A 12,097-nucleotide genomic window follows, 5' to 3' on the forward strand; every position below is an offset into this window, starting at 1 on the left:
CACCCTCTCGCTAGAGTTGAAATGAAGGAGGTAACATATCCCTTAATCCCAGCACGCCTGTGGAAGGTGGTATGGAGTCTTAGCCTGGCATCAGACACCTCTAAAGACATGTACTCACAGTTTCTCTCCCACTCTCCTCCACAATCTGACTTCTTTTTATTTCTTGGAACCTGTTCTGGAGCATTTCCTTCATAAGTTCTGTATATGATAACCTGACTTTGGAATTTCCCATCCATTGTAGGGGCACCTGTTATGTCTTCCTGGAACCTGAATTTTATTTATTTTATTATTACTTTTTTTTTTAATTTTCGAGAGAGCGTGTGAGCGGGGAAGAGGGGACACAGCCAGAGAGAGAATCTTAAGCAGGCTCCATGCTAGCCCGACGTGGGACTCGATCCCACCACCCTGGCATCATGACCTGTGCCGAAATCATGGGTCGGTCACTCAATCGACTGAGCCACCCAGGTGCTCCAGAAACTTGAATTTTATTTTTTTTTATTTTTCTTTTATTTTTTTTAACATTTATTTATTTTTGAGACAGAGAGAGACAGAGCATGAACGGGGGAGGGGCAGAGAGAGAGAGGGAGACACAGAATCGGAAACAGGCTCCAGGCTCCGAGCCATCAGCCCAGAGCCTGACGCGGGGCTCGAACTCACGGACCGCGAGATCGTGACCTGAGCTGAAGTGGGACGCTTAACCGACTGAGCCACCCAGGCGCCCCAAGAAACTTGAATTTTAACATCACGTTATCTAGAGCTTATTTTGTTCTAATTAGGTAAGAAAAAAATGGACTGCCCCCGGTAAAATCTTATATTCAAATAGCCTTATTCTCTTTTGACATCTAAAACTTGAAATGGCAACATTCACATTTACTCAGCATCTACCATGTAGTACATGCTTTAGAGATATTTTCTCATATAATCCTCGTGATGATAGTCTTTGCCACTTTTACAGATGAGAAAATCCAGTCTCAAAAAATTGACTTTCTCAAGGTAACGCAGAAAATACAGATCAGATCTGAGGCTGAAACCCATGTCTATCTGACCTCAAAATCGTGGTCCGTTTGTTAACACTATAACCTTCGATCTTGTCCACTGAACTACCCCAAATGGCAGAATAGGAGTGAACGTGTATCCCCTGGGGAGCACCGGGCAGCCTGAAGAAGCCCCGCTATAAGTGCAAAATGTCTCTGAAGTCTCATGCTTGACTAAAAACGCATACAAAATGTGCGTTTTATTCAACGTGTTGTCATATAAACCACATCAAAAATTATCACTCAAATGACCTATGCTCTCCCTGTCTGAATTTTCAAGGAAAATTAATCCTCTAGAAAGACGCATTGTGTTTATCCTGTAGTTTCGTGAATCGTGAGTATACCACTGCAGTGTGAGTGACCCCAGCATCGTCCATAAGGTATTAGACTAGCCGGCAAAGCATTGAGGATTTGAAGGAGAGCCTCTACCCATTGTAACCGCTAGAATTTGGAAAACGAAAAGAGAAGGTGCAAGGCTTGTCAGGGAGAATTTGGGGATAAAGGGAAAGCACCGAAGTAATTTCTTAAAAATTGGCATAACACTATTATTATTATATACTATCATTATTATACTACTATTATTGTTATATACAATTATTAATTCCATAACAAAATTTGCTGATGACCATGAGTTATTGGATGAACAGTGCACTAATGATGTTATAATACTGGAAAAGTCAGGAGACCATTCAGCTGTTCTTAACCTGTAGGCCATGGAGCATGGAAATTATATGCCTATTTTTGAGGGAAGGGAAGGTCCACAGCTTTTACTAGGTTCGCAACAGAATCCAAGACCCAGAGACAGTTAAGAACCACTGCTACAGGGAGAAGAGCAGAGAATTGGGGATCGCACTGCCTTGTTTTCAAATACTTGCCTTCTCCCTGAGCCTCAGTTTCCTTATTTGTAAAATGAGGATAATAATACCCAAGTCATACGGTTGTTGTGAGGGTTAAATGAAATTCCCTACATTAATTGCTTGAACAGAGTAGGCACTCAAGAAATGTTAATCCCCTTGCTCCTGCCACAATATATATAACACAGTAGGGACATTTAAACTACAGGTGGATAAGGGGCCCCTGGGTGGCTCAGTCAGTTAAGCATCCGACTCTTGATCTCGGCTCAGGTGATCTCACGCTTTGGGAGTTCAAGCCCCACTTTGGGCTTTGTGTTGACAGCATGGAACCTGCTTGGGATTCACTGTCTCCCTCTGCCTCCCTCTCTTTCAAAAATAAATAAACACTACAAATAAAATAGAGGCGCCTGAGTGGCTCAGCCGGTTAAGCGTCTGACTTCAGCTCAGGTCATGATCTCCCAGCTCAAGCGGGTTTGAGCCCCTCATCAGGCTCTGTGCTGACAGCTCAGAGCCTGAAGCCTGCTCCGAATTCTGTGTCTCCCTCTCTTTCTGCCCCTCCCCCGCTGGTTCTCTCTCTCTCTCTCTCTCTCTCTCTCTCTCTCTCTCTTTCTCTCTCAAAAATAAATGAACATTAAAAAAATTTTTTGGTTGATGGGAGAGGGGAAAGTGGGTGATGGGCACTGAGGAGGGTACCTGTTGGGATGAACACTGGGCGTTGTATGGAAACCAATTTGACAATAAATTATATTTAATATAAATAAATAAATAAATAAATTTTAAAACTCTGAAAAAAATTTTAATAAAACAAATTACAGGTGGCTGTACCATTTATAATGGAACATATACCCTGGGCAAATACACTTTCTTCAAAGATATTCTACCTAATGCTCAGACCTGGATTCCAAAACTGATGTTACATTTCCACACACACACACAAATTATTCAGTTGGTGCAAAAAAAAAAAAAAGAAAAGAAAAAGTTTCCCAAATCTGGGCACACACATATGCATACATGCTATTCGTAAAGATGAAATTATTCAAATACCACGCTCCGTGCTGGCATGTTCGGTTTCAATTCTGAGCACTGATTACCATAAGACCTCGGCTGAGAAACCTCTTGAATCCAGCAAGAGATCTGACCCGCTTGGGTGGCCTATGAAGAAGCTTTTGGCAAGACAGGGAGGCTTCGCTATTCCTACAGCTTCGTGAGGAAGCCTCGAAGGGGTTAAAGTGGAAGGCTTACACAAACTTTGCCTCTCCGCTTCTCCCTTATCTCCTCCCTCTCGGGCTCTGCTCTCCGCACGGCTAAGGCAGAGCAGAGCTGAATCACACTACCTTTCCCCGCATCCTCTAAACTGTTGCCTGCGAAAGAGGGACCGGGGACTGAACTGTTCAGACTGCTTCCATCCAAGGGTTCCGGACGGTATATACGCATCCAAGCAGACACTTCTCTTGGCTCTTTTGGAGTTTAAAAGGCGCAGGCATCCGACACTGCGGCTGTAAGTGGCAACTGGCGTTTCAAGTAACTAATCCAAGGTGCTTTCCTGTGTCCGCGCCGGCAAGGTCGGACTCTTTGGGAGGACGAGAGAGAAAGCATACTTTGCGCGCACACTGTCCTGCTTCTCTGGCAAACTGAGGCTTTCGTTCTGTTTTCCAGATTTGCCAGAGATGTTCCTGAACAAGTTGCCTGGCGGTGCAAGCTTCAAAAGGGATACTTAAATGGCCAGCCCCATTTCGTCCCGTAAGCCAGGAAAGGTAAGAGAGATTTGGAAATCTTATGATGTTATTATTTGTTATTCATGGTGACATGAGCGGCATTATCTTATTTATGGGCAGGTGTGACGAGTAGGCACCGTCTGCAGCAGGAGAGACAGCAACTCTCACTTGAGAAAGCTTATTACCTAATGGCTCTAGCCATTGAAGCTTTTGCTGCTCGAATTGTTTTTCCATAGGCTGATGTGAAACCAGATACTCTAAGAGCCTCTACCTCCCTCAGTTATCTCTCCCCCACACGGGGCAGATAAATACAAACGGGACGGGTTAACCCCTGCAAGCCGTTGCAATGGATAGTTTCGACTTTCTCTGGCCGAAGAAATACCAATCTGATTTGGGTGGTCCAGGCAGAACTTTGTTGCTCCTAATTCGAAACAAGCTTCGCCCAAGGGATCCCTTTCAGGATTGATGGATGGAAAACCCCACATTCCCTTCATGATCTGGGTGTGTTCATTATTTTACTTCTGTGAAGGTACATGTATTATGCTGATGTCGAACACTATTACCCAGTACTTGGCAGTTTGAGGTTCATCACCAAAACAGAACGAGTGTTTTTTTTTTTTTTTAACTACCAAGGGAGTTCTATTTACCAAGTTGATGACAACACATGCAGTGAGAAAACCAAAGGTGTATTTGCATCTCTTGTGGGTATTTTGATTTACATTAGAAGTGAAGGAAAGCAGATGTTCAGGCTAATGTTGGACATTGGACCATTATTAAATTAATCCCTTTCCCTCTGCGGTTCCCCCAAACTCCCCTCCCCATTTCTTTTCTTCCTCCCTCCTTTCACAATGTTTTCCTGCTTCCCTATTTTTATCTCTACTTCTTTTTTTTTTAAGTTTTTATTTATTTATTTATTTGGGGGGTTGGGCAGACAGAGAGGGAGGGAGAGAATCCTAAGCAGGCTCTGCACTGTCAGCACGGAGCCCGACGTGGGGCTCGAACCCACAAAGCGTGAGATCGTGACCTGAGCAGAAGCCAAGTCGGACGCTCAACCGACTGAGCCACCCAGTTGCCCCTGTCTCTACATCTTACTCACTCATTCTTTCTTTCCTGTTATTCACACAACCCTCATCTTCTTCCTCCTCACATTTCCTTCCTTTCCTCCTCTCACTTTCTCTCTATCCCTCCTTCCTCCCCGCTGCCCCCCAAATTCCTTACCCTTTTCCTATCCCCCACTCTCCTCCTTATCCCTGCATAGCTTTCAACCACTCTTACAAAAACTAGAGACTAATTCTTATTTTATAAATTTCCCGGAAAGGATTGTGCGATACTCAAATTGTATAAGGGTCTTTCCATGAAAATTGGATTCTTCAGAATCAACAGAATTTCAATATCTTTTAAAATTGCGTGGGGCCTTTTCTTCCCGAATGGTGCAGGGCTTTTAGCAGAGCAATCACATTCTCCGTGCAACTCATTAGTGCGTTAGCAAAGAGAGCTCTGGCAATCCTGTTCAGAAAGCTTTTATGAGAAGTTGTCACAGATGCAGGACCAGAGTAACAAAGAGGATTCCTCAATACCTAACTTTTCCTTTACTCACTTCACAATCCTTAATGGGTTTCAGAAATTTAATCAATAGACCTCTCTGAATTCACCAGGGTGTTTGGTCTCCTGCAGACTATAGAGGTTTCAAGAATATGTGAGTAGTTGGTCTTCCAAACCCTCAAATGGGATGTGTAAAGAAACTGAGAACTGTACATGAGATCACTGTTCTCCACAACTTCTCCAAGCTTCACAGAATTCTAATATTTAATAAATATTCACACCTCAGGAAGATTCGGGGTCGAAGGGTCGGAGGAGGCAGACAATGTATTATCAATTGTGACTGAAAAGCCTCTATAGACAAAATTAAACTTTCTAAAATTTCAGGCGGCAATCCCACCCCATGTAGTTTTCCTTTCAAATCATGTAACTGATCGTAACTCAAGAGCAAAGTTTCTGACAACGTGATTATTTCTTAATTCCAGATTATAACTGGGAGTCTAGTTTCCTTTGCACAACGACGTATGGGGAGTGGGGAAGAGGAATGAAAAGAAAAGGGAGTTTCGGACTCTTCCCCAAAGTATATTAGCAATGAGAACAAAGAGAAGACTACGCTTCTCTTCCAGCTGTCAGTGCTAAGTGCATTTCCTCCTGTCCACGCATTTATTCACTAATTATCGAACAGCTACTGTGAGCAAGGTTAAGGGATAGAATGTTGAAAAAGATCCTCAAGGGGTTTATAAATTGTGATTTGGGGGGAAACACAGGAAATAGATATTTGTAACGTGAGGCGAATGTAACCTCTCTGGGAGAGATACAAAGCATGTGGGAATTAGGATTTGGATGGGGAAATTAAGGTCAGTTTCATGAGCCGAACCATGGGGGATGGTAGCATTTGCCCAAACAGAGAAATGTGAAGATGAAAGGAACTGGTCAAATAAAAACATGGAGGCAGGGAAGTAGATGACAGTGAACATTACAGCTTAGTTGGAAAGGAGGGTACTGGAAGGATGTAGGTCAGCCAGGACCCGGGCATTGCCGGCCTTGAATGCCAAGCTAAGGAGAATGGAGGAAAGTCCCAAAGCAATTAGGATCCTCAAAGGCAATATGCGGGCTTCCAAAACTTTACTTCTTTTTCATTCTATTTGAGTAGGTGTGAATAAATCATATAGCTTGACACTTTTTTTAAGAAGTTAAAAATAAAACTAAGCAACATATTGCTTAGGCATAGGTGTGTGTGTGTGTGTGTGTGTGTGTAAATAAAAGCAAGGTAATGACTCACAAAATTCAGAGTATTGATTGTTTGGGAGGATGAGTAGGTAGCAGGATGAGATGGGGTGGAACATAGGTAGATGTCCAAAGAAATTATTAGTTGTTCTCAATCTTGAAGTAGGTGAGTGTTTTTCACAGGTGTTTGTCCATCAGCTTATTAAGTAAGCAAATAAAAGAGGCCCTGGAGGCGCCTGAGTGGCTGAGTCGGTTAAGTATCTGACTTCAGCTCAGGTCATGATCTCTTGGTTCATGAGTTCGAGCCCCGCATCAGGCTTTCTGCTGTCAGCACAGAGCCTGCTTTGGATCCTCTGTCCCCGTCTCTCTCTGCCCCTCCCCTGCTGGTGCTCTCTCTCTGTCTCTCTCAAAATAAATAAATAAACTTTTAAAATTTTTCAAAAAAATTGCACCCATGATGGCAATATGCCATAAACCAAGGAGTATGACTTATCCAAACCTGTACTTGAGTTACTCCAATGTCAAAGAGGCATCTCGCACTTGACTTGCGCTAGCAGTGAGTGAGTTATCTTCCTTCCACTTCTCTCTTGGAGGGCAGGTGAAAAAGTGATGCCTCTGTCTGGGCTGCCCGGGACTGTCAGAGTCCTGAACCTGAAGTGCTCTCTCGAATTTGTAGAGTGGTGTTTCTCAGCCCCGGCTGCGTATCAAAATCACCTGTAGAGCTTTAAGCATTACAGATGTTCATGCCCCCACGCCGACCTACTGAATCAGAGCTTCTGGAGGGAGGACCCGGGTACATACATTTTCAAAAAGCTTTTTATAAGCGATCCTGAGGGCAGCAGGAACTAGAAACCATTCCTTGCAGAGTGTGCTTAGAAATTCTAAGTGGCTAGCTTGTCACAAAGGACAGATTTCAGGGTCCTATCGATACCCAGAGATTCCGATCTAAAAAGCAAGGGAAAGGACCTGGAAGTCTGCATTTGTAGTAAGCATCTCCAGGTGAGTCTGATGAAGGGACTTCCTGGGACCACACTGAGAAACATTGCCCCAAAGGTTCCAAAACACTAGGGACTCTGGGTGATTACTCTGTGTACTCGTTTCCTAGGGCTGCCATAAACAAACTACCACAAACTAGGTGGCTTCAAACAACAGCAGTGTATTCTCTTAGGTCTGGAGGCTAGAAGTCTGAAATCAGGGCATCAGCAGGGCCACGTTCTCTCTGCAATCTGTAGGATAAAGTCTTTCCTTGGCTCTTCTAGTTTCTGGGCTTTGCTGGCAATCCCTGGCAATCCTTGGCTTGGAGATGCAGCACTCCAATCTCTGTTTCTGTCTTCCCTTCTTTTCTTTTTTTTTTTTAGTGTTAATTTATTTTTGAGAGAGAGAGAGAGAGAGAGAGCAGGGGAGTGGCAGAGAGAGAGGGAGACACAGAATCCAAAGTAGGCTCCAGGCTCTGAGCCATCAGCACAGAGCCGATATGAGGCTTGAATTCATGAACCTCGAGATCATGACCTGAGCCGAAGTCAGACGTTTAACCGACTGAGCCACCCAGGCGCCCCTCTCTCTTTCCTTCTGATAAGGACACCAGTCATATCGGATTAGGGCTAACTTAATGACCTCATTTTAACTGGAGTGCATCTACAAAGACCCTGTGTCCAAATGAGATCACATTCACAGGTACCAGGTGGTAGGACATCAACATATCTTTGGAGGAGACACAGTTCACCCCGTAACACTGTTTTAAATAGTTTTTTTTCTTTTTTCTTTAAAAAAATGTTTTTAACATTTACTTATTTCTGAGAGAGAGAGAGAGAAGACACAGAATCCGAAGCAGGCTCCGGGATCCAAGCTGTCAGCACAGAGTCCAACGCAGGGCTTGAACTCACACACCATGAGATCATGACCTGAGCCAAAGTTGAATGCTTAACCAATTGGTCCACCCAGGTGTCCCTTAAATATATATATATTTTTAAGTAGGTCCCCAGGGGCGCCTGGGTGGTTCAGTTGATTAAGCATCCGAATTCAGCTCAGGTCATGATCTCACAGTTCTTGAGTTCGAGCCCCGTGTCGGACTCTGTGCTGACAGCTGGGAGCCTGGAGCCTGCTTCAGATCTGTCTCTCCCTCTCTCTTTGCCCCTCCCCTGCTCACTTACACTCTGTCTCTGTCTCTGTCTCTCTCTCTCTCAAAAATAAATACGTGTTAAAAATTTAAGAATAATGGGGCGCCTGGGTGGCGCAGTCGGTTAAGCGTCCGACTTCAGCCAGGTCACGATCTCGCGGTCCGTGAGTTCGAGCCCCGCGTCAGGCTCTGGGCTGATGGCTCGGAGCCTGGAGCCTGTTTCCGATTCTGTGTCTCCCTCTCTCTCTGCCCCTCCCCCGTTCATGCTCTGTCTCTCTCTGTCCCAAAAAAAATAAATAAAAAAACGTTGAAAAAAAAAATTAAAAAAAAAAATTTAAGAATAAATAAATAAAGTAGGGCCCAAACCACCAATGAGACTGATTAGCTATGTTCTTTGGCTTGGATATCTGGAGAAAAAGACCTACACTTAGTTACCTTTCAAAGCTCAGTGTACAAAGAATCACTTGAAAAGCTTGGGCCCGGGATTCATATTCCTGGGTCTTGATCCAAGATTCCAGAATTCAGGATAAAGGATATGTACTGTGATTGTCTTTTCTACTTGTTAGTGGATCAGAAATCAAAAGAAACGTACCTTTACGTTGTGCAAACGTGTCTCCTCGACCACTGCTCCAAAGACAGTAGAAGGATACCTTGTCTCTTTGCTCATGTTTCTTGTGAGCCAGGTGACCCTGCGTGGGCGGTAGGGCAGTGGGTAGGCAGACTGAGACTCATCCAGATTCCAGAAAGTATAGTAATGTGGACTAGTAAATATAAAGTTTAAGTGCTTCCAGGCTGGGGGCAAAATTCAAGACTATTGGAAGGGTAATGTGATTGTTGGAGCTGTTTCTATTTACTCTTCTTCGGTATGTTGACAAGAGACAGAACTAGGCTACACTGTCAGCTCTCTGTTACCAGCACGCAAAGAAGTTTGATGGGTGATGGAGGTTTACTTTGTTTATTTTAGTCACCCAGACTCAGAATTCATGTTCACGACGGCAAGCCAAATCATTTTTGGAAGACTTCAACAGTAAATAGTTGACCCCATTTACACACTGGAATGTTTTCACCAAGAAAGACAAGGTTCTGTCTTTGCCAGTAATCGAAGATACAGTTATTTGCTCGGGAGCAGACATGCCCTCTCGATCCCTTCAGATCTACAAATACTGAAAAAATAGTATATCCTCCATCCATGGACCTAAAGGAGAGAGAAAGGCCATAAAAACAAAATTGGGGGAGGCCTGCATTCCTAAAAATTCCATGATTTGTTAAAGCGACCCACGGCACTGAGACCTAGAGTTTGAAAAAATGAATCCTTAGATTTAGGTCTTCGTTATTTTATTTTTTTTAAGTAGGCTTTGTGCCCAACGCGGGGCTTGAACTCACGACCCAGAGATCAAGAGTCGCACGTTTTACCGACTGAGCCAGCCAGGTGCCCCTAGGCCCCTTTTATTTTAATGCTAGGGTTTCTTGGGTAAGCCAGAGCAGCAGTTCTCATCCTGGCTACACTTGACAGCCATTTGTGAAAAATACCAGTAAAAAACACCAGTGTTTGGGGCATCCGGGTGGCTCAGCTGGTTAAGTGTCACACTCTTGATCTCGGCTCGGGTCATGATCTCACGGTTTGCGGGTTTGAGCCACATCGGGCTCTGTGCTGGCAGGGCAGAGCCTGCTTGGGATTCTTTTTCTCTCTCTGCCCCTCCCCCACTTGCGCTGTCTCTGTCTCTTTCAAAATAAATAAATAAACTTAACAAAACATACCAGTGTTTGGACCCCACCTCAGACCGATAAAATCTGACTCTCTAGAGTGCTTTCCAGGCCCCTACTGTGGAGATTATGGTTTAGAAAGTCGATGTTGGGGCCCTTGGTCGATACTTTATTATCTCAGGTAAATCTTATGATCAATTAGTTTGGAAAACACTCTCCTAATCTAGCCTAGTTATTAGTTGCTGTTCAGTGATCCGAATTTTTCTTTTCTTTAATAGCCATGTACCACATAGAAAGAAGCATTCAAATTGAAAACTCAGAATATCCTTTTAAAACGAATTTGCCGTTTCGCAAACGTTTTGCAATATATCCGTAAATTTGTCTTTCAAAAGAAATTGCCATCTGTTTCTCTTAGATACCTGAATCTTTTATTTCTGTTTTTGATTTTCAGGAATATAAATCTGTTGAAGAATCTTAAGAGTCAAATCTTCTGAGCCTAGACATACTGCTGTCAGCATCTCTTGAGACCTCCTCCTTCTGAGAATTCCCAGGTCTGACCACACTTTCCCTCCAGCCTACAGTGAGGGACGTCAACACACATCCTCTAGACTTCCAGCCCTCGAGCTGTGGCAGCTGGGGCAGGAATCTTACAAGCTCCATCCTTAGGGGAGATTCAGAAAGACAAGAAGGGTGAAAAGTCAGATATGCTGAGTCTGAAACATACAAAAGCCTTTAGAACGGTTCCTCACAGAAGAACCCAAATAAATCCACATAATTAGTGCGCATATTTAGATGAGCTATACATAAAACAGCCTTTCTCCCTCTATCAAAACAGAGTAAAAAGTCTGATTTAATACTCAGAGATTCTTGTCCCCATGCCAGTATTATAAAGCAGTTTCGCCGCATTTGTTTCAATCTGTGTAAGAGTAGGACTGTGGAAAATAAAAGACTTATTTGTATATATATTTTTTTAATGATTAAGAATTTCCGATGAAACCTGTGTAAGAGAGGGGTGCTGTGCTGGAGGACAGAGCGTGGCAATTGCCAAATTAGAACATCACCATTTTCTTGCCTGTGCGCTAGTGACGGGGTCCGGGTCGTGATTGCTTTGCATGAGATTGTTAGAACACCTCCAGGATACTCAGAGACAGTCTGTGTGGCTGTGGAATGCCTCGAGGGCAATAGAAAGCAAATAGAAGCAGGTACCGACTGAAGTCTTGAGTGATGACGGAGGTGCATTTCAAGTACCATGGAAATCTCACTGGCCGCGCCCATTTCCCCACCCTGGCAACAGAGGTTGATAACACTTCCGATAAGTATTCCAACCTCTACATGTATGTGGGCTTATTCCTGAGCCTCCTAGCCATTCTCCTCATCCTGCTCTTCACCATGCTCCTTCGGCTCAAACATGTCATCTCACCCATCACTTCCGAGAGCACAGAAAGCGTTCCTCAATTCACAGATGTAGAGATGCAGAGTCGGATCCCCACTCCTTAAAGCCGGGATGAACATGAGCTTTAGTGGATCTCAGTGAACCCTTCTATGGTGATGTCCAGGAAAGTTTCTTTTGTTGCATGTGGCTTCCCATGGAGGGAATCAACAAGTTGTTTATTTATTTAACAAGTTGTTCATGTATTTTGTGTGTGTGTGTGTGTGTGTGTGTGTTCTTCTTGATCTTGATTCTGTTTGTGGGCTATCTAAGAGGCTTAAGACTCACTCTTTGCCAGAAATAAAGGAAATGGCAGCTGGTTGGGAGGGCAGGTTTCCATAGTAACCAAAGAGAGCCTGGGCCGTGAGCAAACCTCAGACCACAGAAATTCATATGCAGCTATTGTAAAATTCACAGGATCCCTGGAAGCTCCAAGAACAAGAAAAATCAGCTCTCGAAGGGGCTGATTGTTCAAAGAG

General features: G+C 43.8%; 1 protein-coding gene across 1 annotated transcript; it reads left to right on the plus strand.

The window, feature by feature from the left end:
* Window positions 1-11,413: 11,413 nt before the first annotated feature.
* SERTM2 (serine rich and transmembrane domain containing 2) lies at window positions 11,414-11,686 on the plus strand. Its single transcript, XM_047081890.1, has one exon. It carries the CDS (start codon window positions 11,414-11,416, stop codon window positions 11,684-11,686), a length of 273 nt encoding a protein of 90 aa, XP_046937846.1.
* Window positions 11,687-12,097: the final 411 nt, after the last annotated feature.

This window comes from Lynx rufus, unplaced genomic scaffold, assembly GCF_022079265.1.
Source record: "Lynx rufus isolate CCGP_SWC_20201006 ecotype Redwood Valley unplaced genomic scaffold, mLynRuf1.p SCAF_19, whole genome shotgun sequence".
Lineage (NCBI taxonomy): Eukaryota > Metazoa > Chordata > Mammalia > Carnivora > Felidae > Lynx > Lynx rufus.